Here is a 26149-nt window from a genome sequence, read left to right as displayed (position 1 = left end):
CCACAAAAATGAGCTTCTCCGAGAGACGGTGTTTGCCCAGCCCAGCTAGGTGAGTGCCTGTTTTCCTCAGCTTAGGCTTCTACCTGGAAGTAATGATCAGGAAGTTGAATATGAAAACCAACAGATAGGTGACCATTTCCCAAAGGCAAAACCCATATGCAAAATCCCCCAGGAGCATCCCCTGCTTTGCAGTATAGCTAAAGGGAACTCTGCAGATCGTCCTCTATCTCAAAGCAGCTCTTCTTTCCCATTTCCAAGAAATATCAACTATTCAATAAAGAAACAGTGCATTCTGAATGTTGTGTGATTAATTCAGTACTTAGTCATTTTTTTTTCCCCAACTCGTTTTGGAAGTTAGTCTTGTTTGCATGTGTGGCAGTGAAACAAAAAGTCAAATTTTGAGTTTTCGCGTTACGGTGATTGGAAAGTTTGTCAAGTATGTCTGCTTTTAGCAGTGTAGGCTACTTTCTCTATTGGACTAGAAACTTTTGCATAAAATATTTAACTCCATACCACTCTTCTTGAGTCTGGACAGAAGTCATTTCATCCATGTAAGTGGAATTGTGAGAATCCTGCCAGATTGATTTGTGCCTTTTGATGTTACTTCCAGCTTGAAGCCTCAAACAATCAAATGATACTCCAAGACACAAACAGAAAATCCAGTCGAACCTTCTCAATTCTGATAATTTCCAGGAGATTATCAAGTTAGGGAGAACATTGGAACCTCAGACCAAAATTTGCATTTAGATTTCAAAGGCGTAGTTTGAACGTGTCTTTACACTCTGGTGTGAAACCAGGTCCTATGTGGTCTCATCTCATTTTTCCGTCGAGCCGAAGCACGGGGCAGGTCTGTGGTTGGACACGTGTAGAGCAGCTGAGCGGGGCTGGGGGTGGATGGGGAGCTGTGGAGGACTCCAGGGCAAGTTTCGCAATTGCATTGCTAAAGTTTAACGTACTTCTAATCTAAAGGGCTTTTCAAGCCAGTTGTCCTCTATCTTTGTCTGACATGGGCACTGAAAATTTCCTTGTGTTCACTTATGTTCCTCTCTGGAGCCTTTTTCGGAGGCATGCCCGAGGAGACAGTTTATCTATTGACATTAAAAGTTGTCAGATTCATTATTTACATTGTTATGAACTAGTGTTTTCACTTGAGGAATAGCTGTAAAGTGACTTTGTGTTATCCAAATGTTGTTACCTCCCAAATTTTTGCAAATCCATGCCAGGTTTTACAGGCAGAATAGGCTCTAACACTAAAACTGGGATTGGTCCTGTCATCCGCCTAAGCCACAAAGTTTTGTAACCCTGACTCGTGCCAATAAAAATGTTTCACTGAGCGTGTTTTGGACATATAATACAAAAGCACAGAAGAGACCAAAGAAGCAGTTTTCATACCTCCTTCTGCCATCTTTCTGTCCATTGAGTAGGGCTTTAGCCCTGAAGCCCTCGAGCAGATCCGAGGTGGCTCTCACAGCAGCATTTCCTGAGGGAGAGTATAAAGCCTCAAGGGGCTGAGAGCTGTGAACCGGAGTGTACAGCCTGTATGGTGGAGGAGATGCTCTTGGAAAGGGCAGAAGAGGGTGCATTTTGACAGTTTAGACATTTCTTGTTTGTTTAGTGTGAAATACTAACATAGAGGCTTTGTTTGTTCATAGGACGGGTCTAGATGACTCCTGCTTTCCAAGATTTTCTGGGGCAGAGATTCCCGTTCTCCAGGAAATAATAGCTTGAGTGAAGACTGAGTTAGTCTTCCATCCACATCTGATTCAGTTCCATCTTTGTCAGAAATGTTATTTTACGGGAATCACTAAATATGGAAAATGGGTTCTGTTGAGCACAGCAGAGCTAATTTATGTGCTCATCGGTCAGATTGTCATTATTGGCTTTCATTCATGAGTGGAATTATTTCTGCAAAAAAATATTGATTTAAATGCACATGCTAATAGGATTACAGAGTTCCTATTCTGGCTCATCTTCTTTGACTTCTGTGGAAAAATCCTCTTCTCTCAGGCTGTTTTTCTGGGGTGAGAAATGGAGCCATACCTAAATCAGAAGAAGATTCACCTCTTCTCACCTAAAGCAAGATTGTGTCCTGCCATAGTCACCTGTCTTCATAGCTATATTCTGTAGTAATTTCTGGTTATGGAAGCGTATTTCCTTCCTATCGTAATTGATCTGCGGTTAGTATGGATCAAAAAGAGAAGCCTGTTATTTTCTTCCGAGTTGCTCTGAGAAATATTTCCTTTTTCCCAGTAGAGATCTGAGTTCCTGCAGATCATTCCAGTGCTGCATGAGCCTGATCAGACAGACCTCCCCTCCCATGCGTGCTCTGGGGAACAGGGAGGTAAAAATAAAATGCCTTGTATTTATGTTCCAGCAGTAATTCCTACTGACTCAAATGGGAATGCAACTGTGCCTCTAAAACGGGTCTGTGAGATTTTCATTTTTCCTTTCACCCAAGGTTGCACAGAACTGGAGCCTTCCATTTTTCAAGTAAAAGAGCTGTGCTTTTATAGACGTCTGTTCATTTGAGCAACAACAACAAAGATTTCCTGCCTCCGGCCGTGCAAAAGCCCTGAATGTTAAAGCACTTTGGTCTGGCTGAGTATCTGTCACAGTCCTATTGCCAGAAGTTTCTTGGAGGTTTGCTTAGGGGTGTTTTGGAAACCGTCATTTCTTCTGTCTGAATGAATGGTTTGGCCAGGAAATCAATCTAGCCACACTAGTCTGCTGACCTCCCTACACCCATTTCGCTTCACCAAATACCTTTTTTAGATGCCTGTGTCCCAGTGGTGGCAGGCACTGGCAGGACAGCCGCTCTCTGTAGCTCTCTGCCGGGCCGCGGTGTTCCTGCAGACCCGCTGCAGTGCGAGGGCAGGCCCCGCTTTGCTGGTCCTTGCGGGCTGCCTGGATTACCACGCAATGTGCCGCTGCGTCTTCTCCAAAGGGCTCTCTGGCTTTTCTTAAGCAAACTGTGTTTCCGAACAGCTCTGCCAATACAGTTCGCAAAACACATATGTGCTAGTGCTTTGCAAGAAGAGCACAGTAACGTGTCCTCCTCTTCCGCTTCATCCACCTGGTGTCTGGATCTCAGGCTAGTATCAAGTGTCATGATTAATGTGTTTGTAGCTGTATGTGCCGCGGAAGCAGTGGAGCTCACACAAGCACGGCTTAGGAGGTTGTCTCCAAAGTCTTTTCTGGCAGATTTTTTATGTTGCATGTTTCTGTCTCTCATTTCGCGAGCTCTGCTCTTCTTGAGCTCCAGTCCTGCCTCTGCGACCATGTCGAGGTGACCTGCTTTATGTGCAAAGGAAACCATTCTCAGCAGGGCTGGCAAACAGCAAGTGTGACTTGCTCACGAATGTGTCTATATTTGCAATTCCTTTAATAAAGAAAAGGAAAAAAGGTTATGTATGTTGCGTGTGGACTCTCGGTGTGGGTTTTGGATAGCGCATGTTTGGCAACAGTAGGAAGTGGAACGATGGGACGGGAGTGCTTTGTCCATGTGTAGGGTGCTGGGTAGAGCAAAAACCCCACCTTGAGGGGCTCTCGTGGTGGCTGGGGAGCAGGGAGATTTATACCAGCCTTTCTCTTCCACCTCCCTGCCTATCCTCCAGCCAGCGACCATGTAAAGGCGAGATAAGGCCATGTTTCCAGTCTTGGGCTGCATGGGCCAAGTGAAGCCCGGGCTCTGTCCCAGCTGCGTTACAGTGGTCAGCCAGGGCACTTCAGTGGACGAGGAGGAAGAAGGAGACTTCGTATCTGCCCGGGCTGTGTACAGCATGGCAAGACTGAGATTTAGTAACCCCTTGGTAAATAGCCTTTTTCATCACCAAGGGCATGACCTTGAGCAGGAAAATCCAGAGCCTCCTTCAAGCAGAATCATTGCACGGTGTAACACGCCTCCCTCTGGAAACCTTTGGGTTGGCTTTCATCATGGCTTGTGGCTCTGGAGGCCTGGTGTTTGGTCTGCAGAGGTTTCCTTGTTTCCTAGGTTAGACTTTGGACAAAATGCCTGCAAGCGGGCAGGGTGGGCTGTGGGCTAGCTCGGGACTTGGCCTGTTTCTCCCCGCCTGCTGCCTTCCCTGGGATGACAGGGGACAATGACTGACCGTCGCTTTCCCAGGATGGCCACAAGTGAGGAGTGTTGTGGTGTGAGAGGTGCTGTGTGTCTGTCCGTGCCCTGCCATGGCTGTGCTGCCTGGGGAAGTGGGGGGAGGCAGCAAGGCCGGGGCCTGGCCCTGCTCGTAAAACCAGGGGTGTTTCCTGGTGGAAAGGGACGTCCCTGCCCCTTCCATCATGGACTTCAGAGCTCCTGGTTTTGGCCCTGCCTCAGGCCGCTGGGCTGAGGTGAGATTGTGTGTCTCAGTAACAAATCCTTGGGGCGGATGGGGTTGTCCCAGGCTCCATTTAGCCTCCTATCAGCTCCCTTCCCTTTCCAAAAGTTAAATTGGCAAGGTGCTGTCGACTGGAGGTAGGGGTTTGATTGTGTTACTTCCAAGCTGTAGTAAAAACCTCTCTGTACGTTAATCAACTGAGCTGTGGGAAGATCGGCTTGTCCTCATTTCTCCTCATCCTCCCCACAAGCCCAGTCCCCAGCAAAGGCAGCGAGTCCATGGTACGGCTGCTTGCCCCAAATCATCCCTGGCAGTGGCAGCCTCCACAGAGCGATTGCTTCCAGCATTTCCCCATCCGTGACTGCAGCCCAGCTCTCTTTCTGCCAGTAATTCCCAAAGTTAATCCTCCTGCAGTGGCAGTGGGAAGATGGGCACTGGAGGGCACCTCGCTTGACACAGGGGATTTCGGTGCTGCAGGGGGGACGGAGGGGCCAGGGCGCTTGCAAAATCAAAATCACCATCGCAAAACCCTGAATGTTGCTGACGCAAGGTGCGCTGATAAACTCCCAGAGCATCACGTGGAGCCTGCGAGAGGAGACTGTCTAAAGCCTGCTGAGTGGAAGATAAGCTGGCCACTGACAAATATTATCTTGCGCTAGTTGATTTAACACCACTTCGTGTGCATGAAGTAACATCAATGGGAGCTGGCTAAACCCAGGCCTTTTTGAGATAAGGCTGCTACTTTGCCCTTATGGAGGAATGTCAGAAAAAACCCAGCAGCTCCACCTGGGATCTGTCCTCCTCCCAGCCCCTCTCACACTCACTCCTGTCATCAGAAGACAGATGATTTGGATGTTCTTCCTGTCTGGGAAATGAACTTTGACTTCCTCTAGCTTGTTGCAATTATTTCCGTATGTTCTAAAAACCTAACTTTTAACCTCAGGTATGTAAAATGAATTATTGGTTCAACTTCTGACTCAGGCTGTCTATGGTTGTAAAATACTATTAAAATATTATAACTCTCCCGGTCTGCATTTTACAAGCTGGCAGAGAAGGCAGGCTGCAATCTCTGCTCAGTGCGTAGCCGAGCTCTGCTGCCCAGCGGGGTAGGAGCTCTGCGTGCAAGTAGCAGGAACCAGGTTCTAAAACAATATAGGTAACGATTCTCTGGGAGAGTAGCTCTCCCTCAGCATGTGTACTAACCAGTATCTCTAATGATATTTATTGCTGAACTGAGAATATCTGGATGCACCAGGCTATTTTCACGTGTTGTAACTTACATTTTTGTTTCCTGCTGGGGCAGATAAAAGATTCAGAGATAACCATCTAAAAATGTTTAATAACATCAGCTAACTGCTTTCTGATGTACGGTCTGAGATGTATCTTACAGGAGCGTGACAGTTTCTGAATTCTGTAAAAAAAAATTTCCTCTGAAACTGTGTGGGATTAAACATCTTGGTCCTTGATTGCCCCTGGGGAAGGAGTTGCCTTGCCATGGCTTCAGAAAGGTGAAAGCAGGGCACTTGTTCCTAAAGGGCAATTGAGAAATCTTCGAGCAACTTGTTTGCTTTGGTGACGTATTGACATTGGCACATCTTTGGTCTGTTGCTTTTGTGGGGAGTAAGGGAGGTTGCACCCATTTCTAAAGTGGTAGTTGGAACATGCGTATCCATAATTGTGGTTGGATACAGTCCAGCAGAATCTCCTGCTTGGATGTAATGGAAATCTTTTTTAATTTTAAGCTTGCCTTGTATCTCCTTCTTGGGAATTTCCTTTGGTTTGAACAATTTGTCATCCTTTTGTAATTGTTCATTCCAATTTCTTAGTTCTAGGGAAGGTGTGAAGTCTTCTGAAAAATTGCTTTCAGGGGCAAAGGAGGTAATTTTAAGGTGCCTCAAATAACCTTCAAAAGTTAATAAGTAGTCGAACTAACAGTAATGTCATCGAGGTCTGGAAATGGCTGAGAAACATTTATGGAATTGGAACCTGACAAAGTGTTGGTTACTGTCAAGTTTCCTGTAGTAATCTGCTTTTTGTGCTTATTTTCTTCCTGGCAATTCACAATGAAATCTGTGGGAAGAAGCTGAGAAATTCAGCACTTAGCATGAAATTCAGGCTTTCATCGAAAACTAGATAGCTTTGCTGTCTGCGATCTTTCATAAGGACAGATAGTGTGGTAGGAAATGAGAGAGGTGTGCAAGATTGTGAAAAATGCCCATTGCAGGGCATATTCCTCTCTCTGGTGGTGCAAAAAAGTTTACACAATGTCCATAGGTCACAAAACCTTTCATCGAGGCAGCTTGTAATTTCATGCTTAGGACTGTCAAGCGCTTGATAGGTGCTAGCAAATAGAGGAGGTGCTGGTATGATCTCTCACCTCATTGTTTTCTTCCAGATGCATATTCGGTCTCTTCCAATGACAATGGGGGCAAGTCTGATTCAGTGGCCAACTTGCAACCTCAGCCATCCCTCAACTCCATCCAGAGCTCTCCTGGCCCCAAGCGCTCGACCAACACACTGAAGAAATGGTTGACTAGTCCTGTGCGCCGGCTGAACAGTGGGAAGACCGAGAGCAACATCAAGAAACAAAAGAAGGTGCGAGATGGCAGGAAGAGCTTTGACCTCGGCTCACCGAAGACCGGAGATGAAACCACTCCTCAAGGAGACAGCGCCGATGAGGTGTGTGTTAGTGTTTGTTCCAGGAAAGACCACAGCTCTGATAGTCTCTTCTGTGGTGCGTGGTTCACGCTTGAGTAAAAACTTAGGGTCTAGAGGGAGCAGCGAATCATGTGTAAAACTGAATTGATTAAAGTTGTGTTTCAGCAGCATTGTCATCCAAAGAGCAATAGAATATACAGGGAACGGCATTTCAGAGCCTGCATGTTATTGTCCTTTGACTAGAGATTTTTAATAGCCTATTAGAAAGCTGCCAAGGATAGAAATTAAGTTATTCTTAAGCAGCTGTTATCACTTTTTGCTGACGTTCATATCACCTTTATCCTACCATGGCAGTGTAATTCCTTGTTGAACTAAATCACTCAGAGAAACGGGCATGTTTCTGTTGAATCTGCTACGTATTTGCAGCCGCTGTTTCTCTGCAGGCACGTTCTTTGACAGAATGGCTGTTTCCTAAGAAGGTGAATACGGAATTACAAACCAAAATGGAGAAGATACTAACTGAACGCAAATAGAAGAACACATTTTAAAAACTGTGCATTGAGCTGTTCTCATTTAAATTAAAAAAATTCTTTTCCATCAGCACACAAATGTAACTGCCTTTGCTGCTTGGGCGACCTATAAACTGTATTTCTGTAGCTCTTAGAATGCATCAGGATTAACCAGCAAAACCTTACGTCTTTATTGCTTCTCTTCCATGATGCTTAGCATTACCTGCAGTTCTCTCCACCCAATGCAACATTGAGCCAGTATTAGTATTAACAGACTCAAAGCCTGGTGGTAGAGCTCAGATATCTGAAAAGATAAAAGAAACCCGTCCCTTCTTCTAATTATGTTTAACTTTTCTTCAGAAGAGCAAGAAGGGTTGGGGAGAAGATGAGCCAGATGAAGAGTCTCACACACCTCTTCCTCCTCCTATGAAGATTTTTGACAATGATCCTACCCAAGATGAGATGGTAAGGCCTCCCCTGCTGTATCAGTTTGCTGTTTGTGTTTCTCACATAGCCATCTCACAGTGGTTTCATAGTGGTCTTCTAGTATCCAGGGCCTAGACTTGTGGTTATAAGACACCTGTGTGCAAACCATAATCTAATACCTTTCACCAACTGAATTTACAAATAATGCTGGATAAGCAATTTAGCCCTGTCGTTACATTTCAGGACAGGTCACGTGCTTGTGTTGTGTGTGGTCAGAAATTCCACTCAGGCTGATAACGCGTATTCTCCACGTCTGTTTTAAAAGTGCCATTGGCGTCTGGCAGTAGCAGCAGAAATGGTATTTGGTGGCAGCCTGGGCCCGAGGAGTAGGCCAGTAATGCTGGAGTCTGCTTGAATCCAGAAATAACACCTTCACCAAGAGTTAGAGAGCTTGGGCTCTCCACTCGGGCATTGTGTGTGGTTGGGGTCCGGGAACACTGTCAGTCTGTACCTCACCATCCATCCTCCATTATGAAGTGCTTTAAAACTCACAGATGGAAAAGCCTACCTAGTGCTATCGTTTGGCATTTTTGGCCTATGTGGCTGATCATCACTGAATGGTCCATCGCCTTCAGTTAGTTCAGAATTCCACAAGGTACCTGAAGTCCCTCTCAGGACGGTGGAAAAGGCTTTGATCTGTCCATCTTTGTCCACCATGCTGGTGATGGTAGTTCTCTGCTGTTAGCTAGGATCTCTTGGATGTTGAATCAGAATTTGCTGTGGCAGATGGTGCAGTGGCTTGCAGAGTCCTTCAGTTGCTCTCTTGGACTTGTGGTGAGAATCTGGGCATACGGCTATGACAGTGGTTTGCATTCACAGTCACTGCAGGTCCTGTCTGCACGTGTCCTCCCCCACCCTTTCCTGGTGCTGTCGTCTCCCTTGTAGAAATCCATCCTCCTGTTTAGCTGTTTCCTGCTTTCCTGCTGGCATCTGTTTTTAGCACTGCCACTTCTGTATCTCTATCCTCTGATTGTAATTACTGCATGCAAAGAAGCAAGGATAGGGGAGATTAATAAATTGTCAGAAAGAAAAACAACCCAGAATGTTCTTGGGGAAGTTTCAGGCAGGAGTTTGGAAACAGAGAGCGAGAAGGGCGCAAATATTTTTGGGACTCAAGGAGCAGAATGATGGAGGAAGGGATTCGGGGGCTTGCTGCTAATCTGTCAGGAAATGTTATGACATTGTGGTGGCAGCAAGACCAGAAGGACACAGCTGGAGTCGTGGACTCTTGCCCTTTGAGTGCTGCGTGTGCTGCTGGCTGCCTGGCGAGGGGCAGAGGCGAAAGGTCGGCGAAGCAGAGCCGTGGTGGATCCATGCCCAGCACAATAGCAGTTGCTCCTGGCTTGTTCTTTGTGGTGTTTAGCTAAATGTTTTGGGGTTAGTTTGCTTTTTGGTTTTTTTGGGGGGTGTTTTGGTTTTTTTTTTTAAAGAAAAACAAAACTGCTTTAGCTCAGGTCACTATTTTTGATTTTTAACATGCCATGTGATTTCAGTGTTTCGTAAATACATTTCTGACAGCGCTGATGTTGTGGAACTAAACTGTTTTCCGCTCCAGATGTCTAAGCTTTATAGAGCGTTTTGGCATGCTGTTTCTTCACCCGCTCCTAAAAGAGAAGATTAAATAGAGCAAGATGCATCTGAAACCCTTTTTCTCTCCCTTTTTCTTCCCCTACTCACTTTGCATCACAGGGGAAAAAAACTTAAGCTCACAAACGTGGCTCCTGAATTCTCTGGCACAGGAGCACTGCCTTAGCAATGTTTGAGCCATGCTGGAGCCAAAAGCTCTTTAACGGTGTTAATTTGGGCACAGCTCCCTGCTCATGTCCTACTACTGCTTACAGGCATGGGCTCAGGCTGGACCAGCGGCAGCGTGGGGAAGCAGCAGTGGGGGGTGGGAGATGTCTGCACAGTGTGGGAGGTGGCACCTTTCCTGGAACCCATCTACAGAGCAGCCATAATCGTGCCTTGCTGCTCCTGGAGGCTCTTATAAAGACAAATTGCAAGATATCTTCATATTAGAAATCCAGAATTTACTTTCGGGAACACAGAAATGCCATTTTCCGATTCCCCCCATACAAACCAGAGTCTCTCCTCAATCACAGAAAAGTTTTATTTTACCCTGAAAGACTTGTAGGCAGCAAATGTTTCCGTGCTCCCTTCAAAATCCTGCAGTTATTTACTTTTCAGAGATATTGAGCAATTTCAGTTAAAAGAAGTGAGAGCAACAGCTGTTTAGTGCCTCCAAAAATTGGACTCCTCCTGCTAGAATGATTATGTTTGACGGTTATCGTCTCTGTATTTGTCCAGTATCTCTTCAAAGTCCCTATTTTCAGTCTTTTTTGTTCCTAGACACGTCTGTCCGCATTGCAGGTGAAACAGGCTGTCTGAACTTTTACATTTGTATGAGATTCCTGCATTACCAGCGTAATTCCTCAATTACCAGCCTGATTACCTGTAGTTTCTGTTGTTGTTCTAATTAGAACTGTTGATTAGATGTATTATTTGTGAAAGATGAGATGACAAGTGGCAGGCTGTTGACGCTTCTGCTCTGTCACAAGGCTTCTGGTTGGGATTGATCTCCTTTGCCTTTTTTTTTTCTCCCCCTGGGGCTGTGTCACTCAACATGAGGAACCTCCCCAAAGGGCCACTTAAAGAGGTGGCCAGCTGCCTAATTCCTGCCATCACATTTCCATGGCTCACTCTCCAGCACTATTTAATCTCAGACGCGTGTTCGTTGGCACCTGCACGGTGACTTCCCTGAAGTAGCTGCTCTCCAGAAGACCTTTATTAAGCAGCTGAGAGATGAATAAGCTTTTTAATAATTTTAATGCAGAATTTATTAAAATGTACCCATGCTTTAGTCCCTGTCAGCCTGCCAAAAGCAGGTTATCAAAGGGCTTATAGTTTCAGTCAGTGCTTGTATTTTATTCAGTAGAAATGTGCATACAGGTGAGCTAATAAATACCAATTCCCATAGCTATCGCATGAGTTTGAGTTTTCAAAGTGAGGTTTCCTAGGACAAAGGCCAAGGGGTGAAGAGGCCCGTATAGAGCAAAAACCTTAAACTAAAACTGAATATTTCACACAGAGGCCAGTCTTCACAGCACCATGGGGGATGCTTGGGTAGCACATAGAAGAGATCTCAGTGTTTCTGGAGATTTGTAACAGCCAGCAGCTATTAGCTGTGGCTACCTGAATGTGGAGACGTCAAAAGACATTACGTGGTGTCAGGCACCTAAAATTGAATACCTGCGACCAACAGACAGGCATAGAGAAGCAAGACTGAATACATTCTAACCGATGTCAATAGGGAAAGGTGGGCATCTCCAAAGAGTGTTTCTGCCCTCCTGTGCCAGGTGCCTAGGAGAGATGAGATATGTAGGGGTATTTTTTCTCCACTGATTGCAGAGAGGAGACAGAAAAGATACACATTTAAGTGGCTAAAGTTGCATGATCGGGAGGTGTCATCTGGCTCCATTTGGAATTGCAACTGATCTGTGGGGAAGGGAGGGGGAATGATTAGTTCCCCCTTGCCTCCCTCTCCTACGGCCTGTAACTCCATGTGTACTTTGTACTTAACTGCATTTATTAAAAATGTATGTATGGGGGAGGGGGTAATTTCTTACATCTGCAGTAAGAAGATCAATTTTCTGGAGTCTGTAAGACCATAGATGTCCTTTGAAGGAGGAACCTACAGACATTAAGAGTAACCCAGCCTGGTTGCAAATGAACTTCAGTGCTTTGACGCTATTCCCTGGTTCCCAGCCTTGCAACTGCTGCAGGGAGATGTGCAGCCAGGAGTGGATGGCAATTTTGTGCTTGTCTGATACGGCGACAGTCACTCACCTGAGCATGCATGTGGTCCTCTAACCCTCCTGCTCCCCTTCCACTTTTTTTCTTCTGTCTCAGAAGCTGCTTCACTGACCGCTGGTTTCCTACTCCCTTCTCATCCTGCTAACTTGCTTTTCCTTTGCAACCTGGTGTCTTGCAGTCCTCTTCTTTGCTAGCTGCTCGACAGAGCTCCTCCGATGTCCCAACTGCTGCGGATCTTGTCAGTGCAATAGAAAAGTTGGTCAAAAGTAAGCTGGTAAGTTTAGTGTTGTGAAAACTGTGTACACAACAGGCCTAATGTGACTCTAGGGAAGGGCTTTAAAGTCTTCCTCTTGTTTCTGGTTTCCTTGCTTTTCACCTTCATCTGCTCTGCTTTTATTAACGCTGTGTGCTCTACTTTTCAGTAGAGCGTCTGATATTTTTGCTCCCTGTGTGAGACAAAGCCTACATCTCACCTTGCCGTGTAGGCTCTGCTCTGCATAGTCGAATGGCCCTTTTGGAGGGGGCTTTGCAGAGCATGAGCTACTCTGCTGTACTCTTTCTGGGGTCTTGTTGGCATTCAAATATTTTACACAGTGGGATGTTTTGTTTGTTTTGTTTTAAAGCTTGTTCTGAGGCACAGGAGTTTTACTATGTAACGTGAGGTTTTTTTGGTATTCTGGCTTCCCTGAAAAGACCCTCTAAAGAGTAGAACTGCTTGAAGTGTCACAGCTGTGCTTTAATTTTACAAAGGTTCACGTGTCACTCTTAATCTGCCTTGTCAACTCTTTCTGACAGAGCCTGGAATAAGCAATAAAAATGCTCTGGGTTTAATTTGTTCTAAAATTTCGATATCCTGCACTCTGCCTGTCTGGTCCCACGTCTGCTGGACAAGGAGTAAATCCTGTTTCGAATCTTGGCTTCTCTTAAGTTTTCCATGGAACAGTTCAGAATGTTAATATAAAAGATAAACCTTTCTCTACATGTCCCAGGACCTCTAAAATTAGGTAAATGCTTTCTCTGAGCAAGTTTAACTTAATTAACAAGTTAGGAGTAAGGCAGGGTTATGATGAGCCTACCAAGGTTCATTTCCTTATGTATATTTGAAGGATGAAGAGAGTAAATAAAATAAAAAACCCCACAGTGATCATCAAATTACTGTAACTCTGTGCAAGCAGCTTTATCTAGCCAATCTTTTCAGAGGGGTTTGGTATTTTCTCCGCTTGAGATGTTGGTACGTGAAGATAGTCTGCGTTCATAGAGTGCTTGATAAGGAGTAAGTGATGAAGGAGCTCTTTGTGACATGGGAAGCTGAGAAGGACATTCCCAGAAAGTTTACTCAAAATAGTTTTATTCCATCGAGGGACTAACAAATTGAGAAGTATTTCATTAATCCAGTTAGATGTATTTTCAGAGGATATTTTATTTTCTCTTCCCCGCGTGCAGGCTGTTAGGTCAATTGCAGTTACTTTCTAGGGATTTGGGGGAAACTTAATTATTGTGGAATGTTACCATGTATCCATCTGTTTCTGTTTCATTTTGTGCTTTACTTTACTACCAAGAATCCCCATTCAGGCTTTGTCAGAGAAACACTCACCACGTGTAGCCTAACACTGGTTCTGATTGAGACACCAGGATATTTTCAGGTTGTTTTCAAATAATTTGGAAGAGTTTTCTCATCCTGGGGCTACTGGAACATCTTTTTCCACCTTCTAGCAAAAGGACGTCTTCTGTTTTAGTGCTTTTTTTTTTTTTGGGGGGGGGGGGAGTGTTCTTATATCAACTTAAAACAAGTTTGATTGTGTTTCACTAAGTCCTGCAGGAAAATATTGCTGAATACTCTGCTTGGTTTTAGACCGCAGTGTTGATTGCAAAACTGACTTGAAACAGGAGATAACGCTGATGCTGAAGTTCAAGGATAACATTTATTCTATCATTCTTTGGGGCTTTTTTAGACCCTTGAAGGAGGATCTTACCGAGGAAGCTTAAAAGATGCCACTGGCTGCCTAAATGAAGGAATGACGCCTTCGACTCCTCCACGAAACCTTGAAGAGGAACAAAAAGCCAAAGCAATGAGAGGAAGGATGTAAGTTGTCTTGCTGGTTTTTCTTTCTGAAATACGCACCCAAGGAGGACATATAGCTGCACTGAAAGAACACTTTGTAGTAGTGAATGAGCACAGAACTGGGAGTAAAACTCTGTTCTGCTTCCTTCTTTTTTTTCTTAACCTGTAAAAAGACTTTATAAGAGCAGTTGCACACCCAGGAAGTTCATCATCATTCTTTAAAATGTACAGCTTTTACCCCACATAGCAAATATCTGTTGCTCTAAAAGCCTCTGTACAGCTAGACAAGTATTACTGAACTGTTTGCCTCGGTAATTCCTGCATCGCCAGAGGTGAAATCAGCTCTCGAAGAGGCATATATGGTTGACCTTGTTAGTTACCTTCAAGGAAAAGAACAGAGAATCCCACTGGGATTTTTTGAATGTGAGAATATTTTTTTTGCCTTAGTTATTAGCAAAGGAAGGGGCAGAATTCAGATGCATTTGTGGTGGAAACAGGCCACTGAAGAGAAAATTTCATTTGGGAAACCCTCATCTTCACAGTAATGGGAGAGGAAAGAAATGGTGACAGCTCATGAAAGTTGTTTTTTAAAATTATCTGTACAGTCCCTTAAATGGAACAACAATAACACTTGTGCCTTTAAAGCTTCTCATGATTAAAGTGTTTCTTAAATGCATAGTTCAGCTGAAGGACACAGAGAACTGGAGAAACAGAATTAAAATTAGATGAAAACAGCTGAGAGCTGTTTTCTTTATACTGCCTCTTGCACTAACAACAGTAACCGCAATGATCTAATCAAATGGTAGACTGAGGGGAAAAATAACAGGTCTCATTGGAGTGTGCTAAGGTGAGAGGTGGAAGAAGAGCAGCCCATTTGTGAAAGATGCCAAGGAGGGAAGGAAACCGAGTCAGGGGAGGACAAGGGGTACTTACAAGTAGAAGAGGAAGTAGGAGCAAAGTGTCACAGGTCTGTGAAAGCCATCATTTGCTCCTGCAGTTTGTTGTAGGAAGCCAGAGGAGCGATACAGTGAGGGACTGGATCAACTCCCAGCAGCAGGCAGGGACGTGACACTCCCGGATGCATTTCTGAATGGGAGAAGTTTTCTCCTAGACAGACATCAGCCTTCCTGCAGGGAACATCTCTGACCACGCCTCTCTCCTAAAAGCTCCTTGCTATTGCAAGTTCTTGGGTTTCTCTGGTAGCAATTTGCTAATTAGATAACTGGCAACTAACTGCAGGTTGCAGTTTTAGTGCGGAGACCTTTGCCATTGTAGGCATAGGTACAGTAACGCTTTCTAGCGTGTGACGCTTCTGGCAGGGGGACTGGCAGCGTGTTCCACGTAATTAGTGGCTGCATCCGTCCAGATTTCCTAAACGCCAGGATGTTTAGGAGCACCTGCTGGTGGCTTTCAGCACAAGACATCTGTCTCCTCTCCAGCTCCGTTGTGTCTGTGTTCTGTATCTCTACAGCTCTCTGTGTTTAATTCCATCACCATATGAGGCAGCTGAGCTCCCAACTTGAGCTGTGACCCTCCCGTTCCCCACAAAACCACAGCTGAATCCTTGCGCAGGCATGGGCAGTAATCTCCTGTGTCTCTGGCAGCATGTGCATGCCAGCAGTTGGCCCTGGTGTTAGGAAGCCTCTATTCTACCAGGCCTGATTGCTGCATTTCTATAGTCTCATTGGGTAGCGTTGTTCAGTATAGATTTAATACCGACTTAACAAGATGCCCGCATATTCAGATGTATTCAGAAGTGAGGAGGCTCTATCCTTGTTCCAGTTCATGCCATTTTAAATACAGCTGTGTAGTCAATACCTGCTGGTGACCAGGGCAGGCACTTTGCAGGCAACTGCCTGCCCTTGCTACATGTTACCAGGTGAGGAGATGAGTGAACTTGAATTTTTGGCAGCATGCATCTCAGAAACCTTAAGTTCAGGAGTACCTGTAAGTTCCTGTGTCAGGTAGGCTGACAGGCCAAGGCTGATTTTTCTGCTTCCTAGGAAGAGGGGAGCTGGGGGAACGCTGGTGCGGAGTTGTGGAGGTGCAGTGGAGGTGCAGATCCTGGTTCCTAATAGAGGTGTAAATTTGCAGGGTTAGTCTGTTCACCTGATAGACACCCGGTCGCCGCACTGGTGTTTAATTCACACCCACCTGCCTGCATGTGCTGCAGCATTACATACTACAAGTACCCGCTGCTTCATTTCTAGAGCAGGATTTGGCCAGATGGACCCTTGCAGTAACTCAAACCGAAGGAGAGGCAGTGGGCAGGAGGGAGAGGTTCTCCCCATTCCCTCAGCAGCTCTCTGTGTTCCTCGGCAGCAATGCAGACGGAGGTGGTGCGAGCTGAAAAGTAACCTCCCAGCACGCCTCCCCGGGTGGAGGAGATGTGGCAAGCCTTTCGCAAGGGCACGGTAGGTCAGCCAGCAAGAGGGGACTGTACAACATACGCTTGTTCAGGCCACATGCTGCTGCTTTGTAAAAGAACTGCCTTTTGCCCCGTGCGTGTTTACTACCCAGGCACACAACTTGGCAGGGCGCTTCGGAGAGCACAAGCATCTGGCATCGCCGCTGCCAGCACAGCCTTCTGCCAAGGGGGCTGGATTCCACTCTCAAATGAACAAGAAGCTGTTTGACCTCTTCCTGCCACGTGTCTTAAGTATCTTCTCCGCTCTGTCTGAGCAAGGGACACGTTGGGAGTGCAGCAGGAGCAGGATTTATTTTCTCAGTAACCTCTCATAACTGAGTCTTTCCTTGCAATGCTGCTCTACTTCTTTTTTTCCTTTAGATATTTTCAGCCAGGCTTTTATCTTAGCGCTGTTTGCCCTCAGCCCTATCATTTCAAGTGGGTCAGTCTGCCGATTGATGTGAACGGAGTGATATTAGGCATGAAAGCACTGCTCTATCTTGTTAGCCTTGTTACTGCCGGAGCGAACTGTAGCGCAGATGGAGTTTATTTGTCATGTGCCAAATCTATGTATTGGCGTAATTGAGAGGCAAACTGTCTGCAGCAAGCTGTAACTTTTTGAAATTGTCCTCGAAAGAACATTATGTGATTAGTCAGTTTGACTTACAAAGGAGGGGCTTTTTTTAGCTTGCTGTTGTTTGCATGCATCAGGCCTTGATTAGATGACTGTCCTACCCAGGATTATTAGCTCTGAAATCAGTGTAAACCAGTTGACACCCACACATAGATTACTTAGTCTGAAAGATTAAGCTCTTGGTTATGACAGGAGTGGGGATTTGTTTTCCAAGTGTTTGAAACTTCCAAATTAAAACTTAATTGCTGAATCTTGGGCAAAGCCAGAGGGACTGGGGCAAGAAATCCTCTCCTGCTTGCTGCAAAGTGGGTCAGGACACGTCTCCATAGCTGTCGGGGGCTGCATGGGGGATGGAGGAGAGGAGAGGAGAGCGGGGAGGGGTGGTTCAAAGTACAGGCAGCTGGTTGTGCTGCTGCTCTTGCACCATCCTGGGATGTCAGGGGGAAGAGGAATAGGAGGAAAGAGTAGTTGAGGCAATTGAAACTACCCTGACCTGAAATGTGACGTTTTTATCATTTACATTCCACTGAGCTATAAGTGAGCGCAGAGTGAGTCGCTTTACGTGACCTGGATAATGGTGGGGTTTTATGGAGAAGTAATATACGGTAAGAGGAGCAAGCCGTAACATCAACGGATATGGTCAAATAGCGTGTGTTCTGTTTTAATTTAGGTTTGTCTTAAACGAGCTGGTACAGACTGAAAAAGACTACGTCAAAGACTTGGGAACTGTTGTGGAGGTGAGCTGAAGCAAACCCTGCTATGCAAAATGTTTTCCCTGTAAAAGCACCATGCTGACAAGTGACAACAAAAAAATACATCATGAGAAACAAACTGCCTTATTTTGCACTCTGCTTCCATGGTCCCCTTCTCAGGTTGACAGAAACAAGAAGAAATGCCTTCGGAAACTATTTTTATTTCCATCTAACAACTGTTGTATTTTAGGTTTCAAATCCAGTGTACAAAGGTTTTTCTTGGCTACCCTGCTTGTGACAAACTCTTTCTGCTGTAATGCAGCCTTGAGGGCAGTGATGGAGGATAACTTATGCTCCTTCCACTTATTTTCATGCTTTTCTTGTTGTCATATTGAGTAATGGTAACACATACTTTACTTGAGTTTGCACCTGGACTAAAGTCCAGTGTCTGAGCACCTTTCCAGAAGCTGGGTTTGGATCTGTGCTGAGGTGTGCGTGTGGCCTGTGGATTATTGTTTTGCAAAAAACCACTTGAGATAAAATAGTGTTTTGGATTTTTTCTGTTAAAAAACAGTCATTGTTTTTTAAACTTCAACTTGAAAAGACCTGGCGGATCCCTCGGGGATCACCTGCAGAGCCATCTCACATGCAGGGTGCAGTTTTTTTCCCAGCAAGGACTCAGAACTGGAGGCACGTGTTTGAACTGGGCTTTTGGCAATGCTTTTGGTATTCGCTAGTCCAAGGAGAATTATCAGCCATTCTAACAGTGATTTTCAACAGCTTCCAAACTTGATGAACTTTGTGTTATCTTCTGTTTACATTATGCACCACTGGCAAACCTGACAGGGTTGCAGTGCTCCACAGCTTTATAAAGAAACTCAGGAGGTGTGAGAAATCCCATTCATGTGACTCTTTAAACTTACTGCTTGGCTTTGTGCTCCCACAAAATAGTCACGGTGATGAATGGAAGAACTCTGTGCAATCTGCCTTCTTCCTCTTACCAGAGAAGCAAAGAGCTTGATAAACTACTTTGGTTTAACTTTTATCTTCTAATTGCACTTGTCACTTCAATGACATCTAATAACGGTTTGTGTAACTATGGTAGATACTCCAGATAAATCCTTTAAAGCTTTCTTTTAAGCAAACTGTGTAATTTAAAGTATCTAGATGGGTTTCTGGTTTTAAATTGTAAAAAAGGTATTTTAAGTGTTTTCAGTGTAAAAAATCCTGACACTAAACTTTGCTTCTTTGAAAAAAAAAGAGTGTAATTATTCTTTCCTTTTAAATGAACCCTTTGCTAATTGCCGTTCATTAATCTTAAAGGGCTTCATGAAGAGGATAGAAGAAAAAGGTGTTTCTGAAGATATGAAAGGGAAAGACAAGATAGTATTTGGCAATATTCACCAGATCTATGACTGGCACAAAGAGTAAGTTTTTGCTTTGGTTCCTTTTTAAGCACCTTTCTAACGGCTTGTCCGTAAAGGGTTGGGATATATGGTGTCTGTATGCCTAAGCTGCTTTTAATTGAACATCAGCAGGTCATTCAGGGCTGAACTTCCAAAGGACATTGCCTCACTTTAAATGGTCTCTGTTGGTTTGTAAGTGCTGCTTAGTAACTTCACAAATCATCGCTACCCTGAATCCCAAGCACGTGTTCTAATTCATGTGCTTTTAGCCACAGTTTCACGATATGCACGGTGCTGATACAGGGCTTTGTCTACCTAATCAAAAATGGCACAACTGCATGACACAAAGCAGCGGTCCTACGTAAACTCCTTTTTCCCAGTGAAAAAATTTTGATGGGCTATAGCTTTGCACTGCCTGGCTTCACGGGAGCGTGTTTGTCGTGCCATCTCTCACAGCTCCAGCTTTATGCTGGGTCAAACACCGTGCCAGGAGCGCTGGTCAGTGTGACAGAAATGTTGGTGCACGCAAGAGAGTCTGCTCTGTGTCAGTGCTGCGCTGCCAACGGCTCTGCCGTTCCTCGCTGGGGAGTCACAACAAGAGGCTCCATGGGAGATAACGTTGTGGTCCCTCCACAGTTCCTGAGCTACTGCTCATAAGCAGTCCCAACATGGCTCCCAGAGAGGTGCTGCGTGTGGGGTACTTGGAGGAAAGCTATTGAGGCTGCCATAATTGTGTCTCTTGGGTCACAGCTGTAGGCTCAATCCGTCCCAATGGTGAGCAATAGCAATGCTGGAAAGTCATGGTTTCCTTCCTATGTCTTGTGGTTCTCAGCAGCACGAACGTCTTCACACACAGCTGACAGGATCATGAAGGCTGACCAAACCAGCAGGATTTGGCTAGTAGGGTGATAAAATGCAAATACTTTCAAGATACTTCTCATGTAAAAGCTGTGACAGGCTTTGGCCTGGTTGATGCTTTTAACTCTGATTTAGGAGCTCTGTTCTGTGAAAATCTTACTCTGTCCTCATACAAGTAGCTTTTGAAAAGCTGCTGGAAACATGAGGCTTATTTCAAACCCTGGGCCATTGCCACTGTAACTTTATGAACAGCAATGTCTTGCTTATGGACAATATGGTCATCATTTCAACTCTGCCACTCAAAAATACTCTACAGCTCTGGCTAATTAGAACTTGAGCGTGTACATGCAGTCTTGAGCAATGGCCACCAGGCTGGATCTTCCTTCAGCTCTGGGCGTTTCCCTCACCCAGGAAACACGCTGTCCTTCCCATCATGTGTCCTACAGGTGCTTATCTCATGGCTTGGGCCTGTCCTTATGTTCTGACAGATGCCCTTGTGAGCACAAAACAAAAAATGTCAGAAAAAGCTTCACCATATATTAAGTTGATACCAACAATGGAATGTTTTTACCACTGCCATCATTTAAGTGTGACGATAGGAGTTTTCTGTAACACATAGGGAGGGATTCCCTATTTTTAGTTCTGTGTATCTGGGTCAAGAAGTCTATTTAAATGCAGATCAATTTAACAGTTATAGAGGATCGAGTTATGGAAGCAGCTGTATCTGATGGTAGCGATAGGGATGTTTAGTTGGGACAGCGGTCCAGTGTGCATCTTTTTTTGAGGTTCTGTGATTTCTTGGGACCAGACCATTGCAGGCATGTCCTCTCACCAAATCCGGCTACTGTAGCAAATCCACGGAGGCATTTGAGACAGAAATCCTGCAGTGAAAAAGAGTAAGATCATGGAAAGGGAGGTTGTCAGGATTTGCCTACCAGTATTTCTGAAGCTTAGCTTAGCTGCTTTTACCTCACTTTTAGGCATCCCAGTATATTCTTGGTAAGGGCATTCAAGCTAGAATGACCTCCTGAAAGCTGCAGGTCAAGATAGAGACGGTGTTTATGAATTACTATTACTATTGTGAATGAGGGTATATTACTAACCATATATATGCTGAAAAACAGTGAAAAACAGAACATACCAAAACTCCACCAGCAAAAACATGTTGATTTCTTTATTCAAGTGGAAACTTCTGCATCTCTTTCACGTTGACCAGTACTCCAAATCTGCACATGCAACTGAGAACTCCTGGTAAAGCTTCAGTTGAGTTTTCACAAGTGTTTTGTTATATGGAGAAGTTCTACTGTGGGAGTTCTCAGTGAAGGAAAGCAACTCTTGCAATTAGATTGTAATTTTCGCTTTTAAAAAATTGAAACCACTATTAATAGTAAAGAAGAGCAGACAGTTTGCAAGACATGACCTCCGTATTTCACAGCTCTCATCTAATGTTTCAGAAATGCCACCATTAAGGATTGAAGCCAAGCTTAGCTTTTCATGTATTATCGAATACTATAGCTAAAATTGCACTGATATATCTGCAGAATGACTAGTTTGCTGCTGGGATGACCTAAAGAAATATTCTGAAATGTTGATACACTTTCTTTCAGCTTTTTCCTGGCTGAACTGGAGAAATGTCTTCAAGAACCTGATCGTTTAGCACAGCTCTTTATTAAGCATGTAAGTTTTATTTTGTTACCTATCTCTCGTATAATTGTCACTTAGGGTGTGATGACTCCTTTCCGAAAACATCTGTGTCAGCTTGATACTTTTAGATGTCTAAACTTAATTTAAATGTGAAGTAGCCTTATAGTTATGCATCTTCAGCGAGCAGCTGGATTGAACTAAAGCATTAATCATTGCCTTCTTCAGACTTCTTATTTTGGGGGCAAAATTGGTGTGGCCAAGGACATCTGCCAAAATATAATTATGGCAGGTACTTGCCAACTACTACAATTGACATGTTCGTGTGATATTAGCTAGAGCAGAACACTGTAGCAAATTTAAGACCCACCAGTTTGGGGACAACATTTCTAACTGGTTACCCCCATGGAAACCTCCTCTTGCCTAAGGTGCAGGAGTGGAGCACAGAACCAGTTACCGATTTACTTTCCTACTTCAGCAAACTAAGTCTTTGATTAAAGCAAAAATAAGGAAGACCAAGCAGAACATCTTAGCAGCTTTCTTCCAGCTTTTAATAGCAGGATGGAGTGGTGGCCAATATCTCACCAGGCTGCTGTGCATCTTGCTTTCACAGGAGCGGCGGTTACACATGTATGTGGTGTATTGCCAAAACAAGCCACGATCTGAATATATAGTAGCTGAGTATGAGGCATACTTTGAGGTAAGCATGGCTCATTGTACATTACTGCTACATAGGGCTGTGAGTCCTACTCAAGTAGACCTGTGGGGTCTGTGACCTTCGGGGTTTGTCTAAAACAAATTCGAGAAGATTTTGGTACTATATGTGCTGCTAAAGTCTCCACTACAGGGAAAAAAAGTTATTTCATTTACTTCAAATTCTCATGTTGTTAATTTCTAATAAATATTTAATCCAGTACTAACTGTCTGTGGCCCTCAGAGTGCCCCCACTGCATTGATTTCTGTCCAAAATAAAATAAGACTTTTTAATCTGTAGTCTACAAACAGGGGAGGGGGCAAAAGTTGTTGGAGCTGGGTGGTGCCTCTCATAAATTCCCGATAACTTTGTCTGTTTCAAGAAATCTTTGGGACTAGACACATTTAGATATTAATGCGAAAGAAGCTCGTTTAACAAGGGAAAGATGTTTCATTTCACCCAAGGGCATGAGGCATGTTCTGCAGGACTTGTTTGTGAGCTAATCCCTGCTGCAGTGGAAAGAGCAATCTCCAGACCTTGCAGTCCTGCTCGGTCAGCTCAAAGGGGGAAGGGATCCTGTGCTTTCCAATGCCTTCCAGCTCGGTCATGACTTTTACCCAGTCCTTGCCTAAATAGGATATGCCAGATTTTTAAATCCTGTAAAATTCCCTCTTGCAAACAAAAGATTAAGAACAGACCAACTTTCTGTGGAAATAAGCCTCTGCTGAGGCATTTTATCATGTTCTCTGTCTTACTCTGTGATTGTTTGCAATTGTTTTTAATCCTCGATTTTTAGGAGGTTCAACAAGAAATAAGCCAACGGCTAACCATCAGTGACTTTCTGATCAAACCCATTCAAAGAATAACTAAATATCAGCTTCTTCTCAAGGTAAGTGGAAAGATGCAGTTAGGACTAAACTATGGTCTGCATCTTGCATTAGATGCTGTTATTTTAAATCAGCCTTAGTTTTAACTGAGGAATAACTTCACCAAATTAAGAGGAAGGAGGAGTCTGCTTCTTCATGGGCACACAATGACAGAGTCCCATGGAAAATTTCCAGAGAGCAGGAGGACCACACCTGTAGGAGTAGTTTGCACTCAATGATAATCAAAAGGGTTGGTTTTTTTTAACTTACTCTTGGAATTTTTTTATAGAAGAGTAAACTTCAAATAGGAATTTTCTTCCTTTGAAGTAACAGAACAAACTTCCGTTCAATTTTTTAAAATTGCAATAGAGATGCAGAGAGGTGTTAATAAAGCCTGTCTTTGGTGCTGAATGGTATGTTTCTAACACAAACTGTAGCCTCCATTTCTGAATATCTCTCTTCAAATTCGCTTGAGAAACATATTTCCAGAATATTCTGATGTCTGCAAATTTGGGGGGCCCACCATAATTTTTTTCCTGAGGAGTCTGACCAGTCTGGCTTTTGCTGACTTTATCCACAATGCCAATTACTCAGCATTTCTGAAAATTCATCCCTAGGGGTCTCAAGCTAATACCTAAAATTAGGCATGTCTGAACCATACCCTGTAATCTCCAGCGGTACCGGGGCTCTGAGCTGGTTTCCTCTCTGTTTTGAACTAGCCTCAAGGAGGCTGCCATCGGCCCACAGTTTGATAATTGCACACTTGCAAAGAGACAGCGGCATGTTCCCTGAACTGCCAAAAAGGAAAAGAAGAAATCTTCAAGTGTGTGTGGTCTTGTGGCTTAAGACAGGGACCAAGTAAGCCTTCCCAAGAGCTAATCCCAGCTTTGTCTTTTTTCTGTGATGTTTTCAGCAACCATCCACACCCCTTTCCCATATCTATAATGTTCAGCAACCTCTGAAGGTGAATTTACTAATATTAGCAAGTTCCTTCTCAGAAAATCACATGCTGAATATGTTTTTTTCTTTTTCAAACTGGCATCTTTTGTTTTCTCTTTCTGAAGTGCCTTAATGCAAACCTTTCTGCTCTCTCCAGGACTTCCTGAGGTACAGTGAAAAAGCTGGTCTGGAGTGCTCTGATATAGAGGTACGTTTTCATGTCCTGGACAATAGTGCTACGTTATCTAATGGCACTTTATATGGAGGAATGAATACCCCAGTATGCCTTTGACAATAGCTGAAGATCCCGCTGGTATTCTAAACGTGGCGTTTCTCTTAAGTCAGAAGTAAAAGATGAAGGCACAGTCCTGCATTGTAGGTGCACCATCCTCTTAGACATTACCATATGTTTTCAGTGCATGAGGGCCTCGCCATGAATAACTGCTAGCAGTGGTCGTGCTATTGAAGTCCATTATTTGACACTTTGCTTTGAGGAGCCCTCTGATTCCCTTGTAATAATACAACATCCTTTTTCCTTAACAGAAAGCAGTTGAATTAATGTGCCTTGTACCAAAACGTTGCAATGATATGATGAACCTGGGTCGCCTCCAAGGCTTTGAGGTAGGCATTTGCATTCTGCTTGTAATAACAACTAGACAAGGAAAAGTATTTTCTCTTTCTATGACTGTCTCTACAATCTGCCCTACTCCAGGCTGTTTATCCAGGGCTTGTTCTTCTCCAGTGCTGAGCTGCATGCTTTGGTGAGGTTTCGAAGGTGGGGTTGATAACCTCTCACTCTAATCTTGTGACAGCCTATCTATTGTTTCTTCAAAATGCAAGGTCTATAACAGTTTCTGCAAGCTTGAATTACGCTTATATCTATTGCCAGAGCAAAATAAGTGGTGAACCACACTGCTCTGTCTGTTAATAAGGTCACCTGGCATTAATATGTTAGCAGCTCTGAGTTTGGCAACATCCAGGAGGGGACTTGTGAGTTATAACCCCACAGGTTACAGCTTGTGGTTTGTAACTAAGCCAATGTAGGCTTTGGCAGTCCTGGTGAGATGTCTTATCTCCAAAATCAAGTCAAGTTTGTCTTACCATCTTAAGCATCGTAGAGTTCCTGCAAACGGGTAGGTCCTGGGTTTTTTGCACCTTCGGAGGTGTCGTGTCACTGCCTGCTGCCTTACGGGGTGATGGAGAGCTCATGACTAGAGGGACTCCAAGGCACTACAATAACAAAATACATAATGGGAACAGTGTTGGAAATTAAGTACAAAACAGTCTACTTAAGACCTCTTGCTTTTGGTTTTATATGCACAATCAGTGGCAATGAGAACAAAGAAAACCTATGTTATTTTCCTTAAACTGAGCTCTTGATTTATGAGATTGCTGCTTTGATAAATTAGAGGGGGTATGTCTCATATGAATTCAGTGCTGCTTGGAAAACTTAGACTGCATGAAACATAGCAGATTGTCTCATGGGGTCATGTTGTAATGTTGGTGCCTTGTCTGCTTCTCAGGGCAAGCTGACAGCTCAAGGCAAGCTGCTGCAGCAGGACACCTTCTACGTGACAGAGCAGGATTCTGGAGTTCAGTCTCGACCGAAGGAGCGTAGGGTGTTTCTCTTTGAGCAAATAGTTATCTTTAGCGAACTCCTTAGAAAAGGATCTTTAACGCCAGGCTACATGTTCAAGAAAAGCATAAAGGTAAGAAATAGAGAGGGAGAGACATACTCGGTTTGATGGTCACGTAAGGAAATGTTACCAATTTTCTATACTGTGAGACTGGTCCATCCTGTCGTAGGTGGCCAATAAGTTGCAGAAAACATTTGTATTTACCTTTCAGTGGATCAGAAGCCATTTAAGACCATCTCTAAATAAACCACTGGTGTCTAAATTTACTGGGTAATTTTTACAAGGAGCAGAGCTAGGGCAGGTCCTCTGTCATTCATAGCTCTGAGTTAGCAAATATTGCTGCAAAGCCTGCAGTAGTCAGAGAAAGTCTACAATAGTTGCTTTTAAGCACGATCATAAAAGGTGGGGGAAGTTGTAGTATACGACCAGTCATCTTAGTCCAAACTGTAAGTCAGTATTAAGCCACTATATGACATTACTGGAAATACTCTCCTTTATGGGGGGGAAGGCTCG

The 26149-nt window shown here is 44.1% G+C and overlaps 1 protein-coding gene across 3 annotated transcripts in view; it reads left to right on the top strand.

Moving 5' to 3' along the window:
* KALRN (kalirin RhoGEF kinase) overlaps positions 1-26149 on the top strand; it is a 525892-nt gene that overhangs the window by 457765 nt on the left and 41978 nt on the right. For 2 of the 3 annotated variants that reach the window (XM_054209624.1, XM_054209625.1), the window contains 11 exons: positions 6730-7013; positions 7862-7966; positions 13753-13883; positions 17574-17640; positions 18919-19022; positions 21467-21536; positions 22114-22200; positions 22991-23083; positions 24157-24207; positions 24543-24620; positions 25523-25708. In XM_054209624.1, the coding sequence (XP_054065599.1) occupies positions 6730-7013; positions 7862-7966; positions 13753-13883; positions 17574-17640; positions 18919-19022; positions 21467-21536; positions 22114-22200; positions 22991-23083; positions 24157-24207; positions 24543-24620; positions 25523-25708 (1256 nt within the window). Of the gene's footprint in view, positions 1-6729; positions 7014-7861; positions 7967-11978; positions 12075-13752; positions 13884-17573; positions 17641-18918; positions 19023-21466; positions 21537-22113; positions 22201-22990; positions 23084-24156; positions 24208-24542; positions 24621-25522; positions 25709-26149 lie in introns of all 3 variants that reach the window. The other variant, XM_054209626.1, reaches the window with a different exon arrangement.

The sequence above is a fragment of the Rissa tridactyla genome, chromosome 7 (genome assembly GCF_028500815.1).
Source record: "Rissa tridactyla isolate bRisTri1 chromosome 7, bRisTri1.patW.cur.20221130, whole genome shotgun sequence".
NCBI classification, from domain to species: domain Eukaryota; kingdom Metazoa; phylum Chordata; class Aves; order Charadriiformes; family Laridae; genus Rissa; species Rissa tridactyla.
The sequence above is the reverse complement of the archived record's forward strand: the minus strand, read 5'-3'. Positions and strand labels throughout refer to the sequence as shown.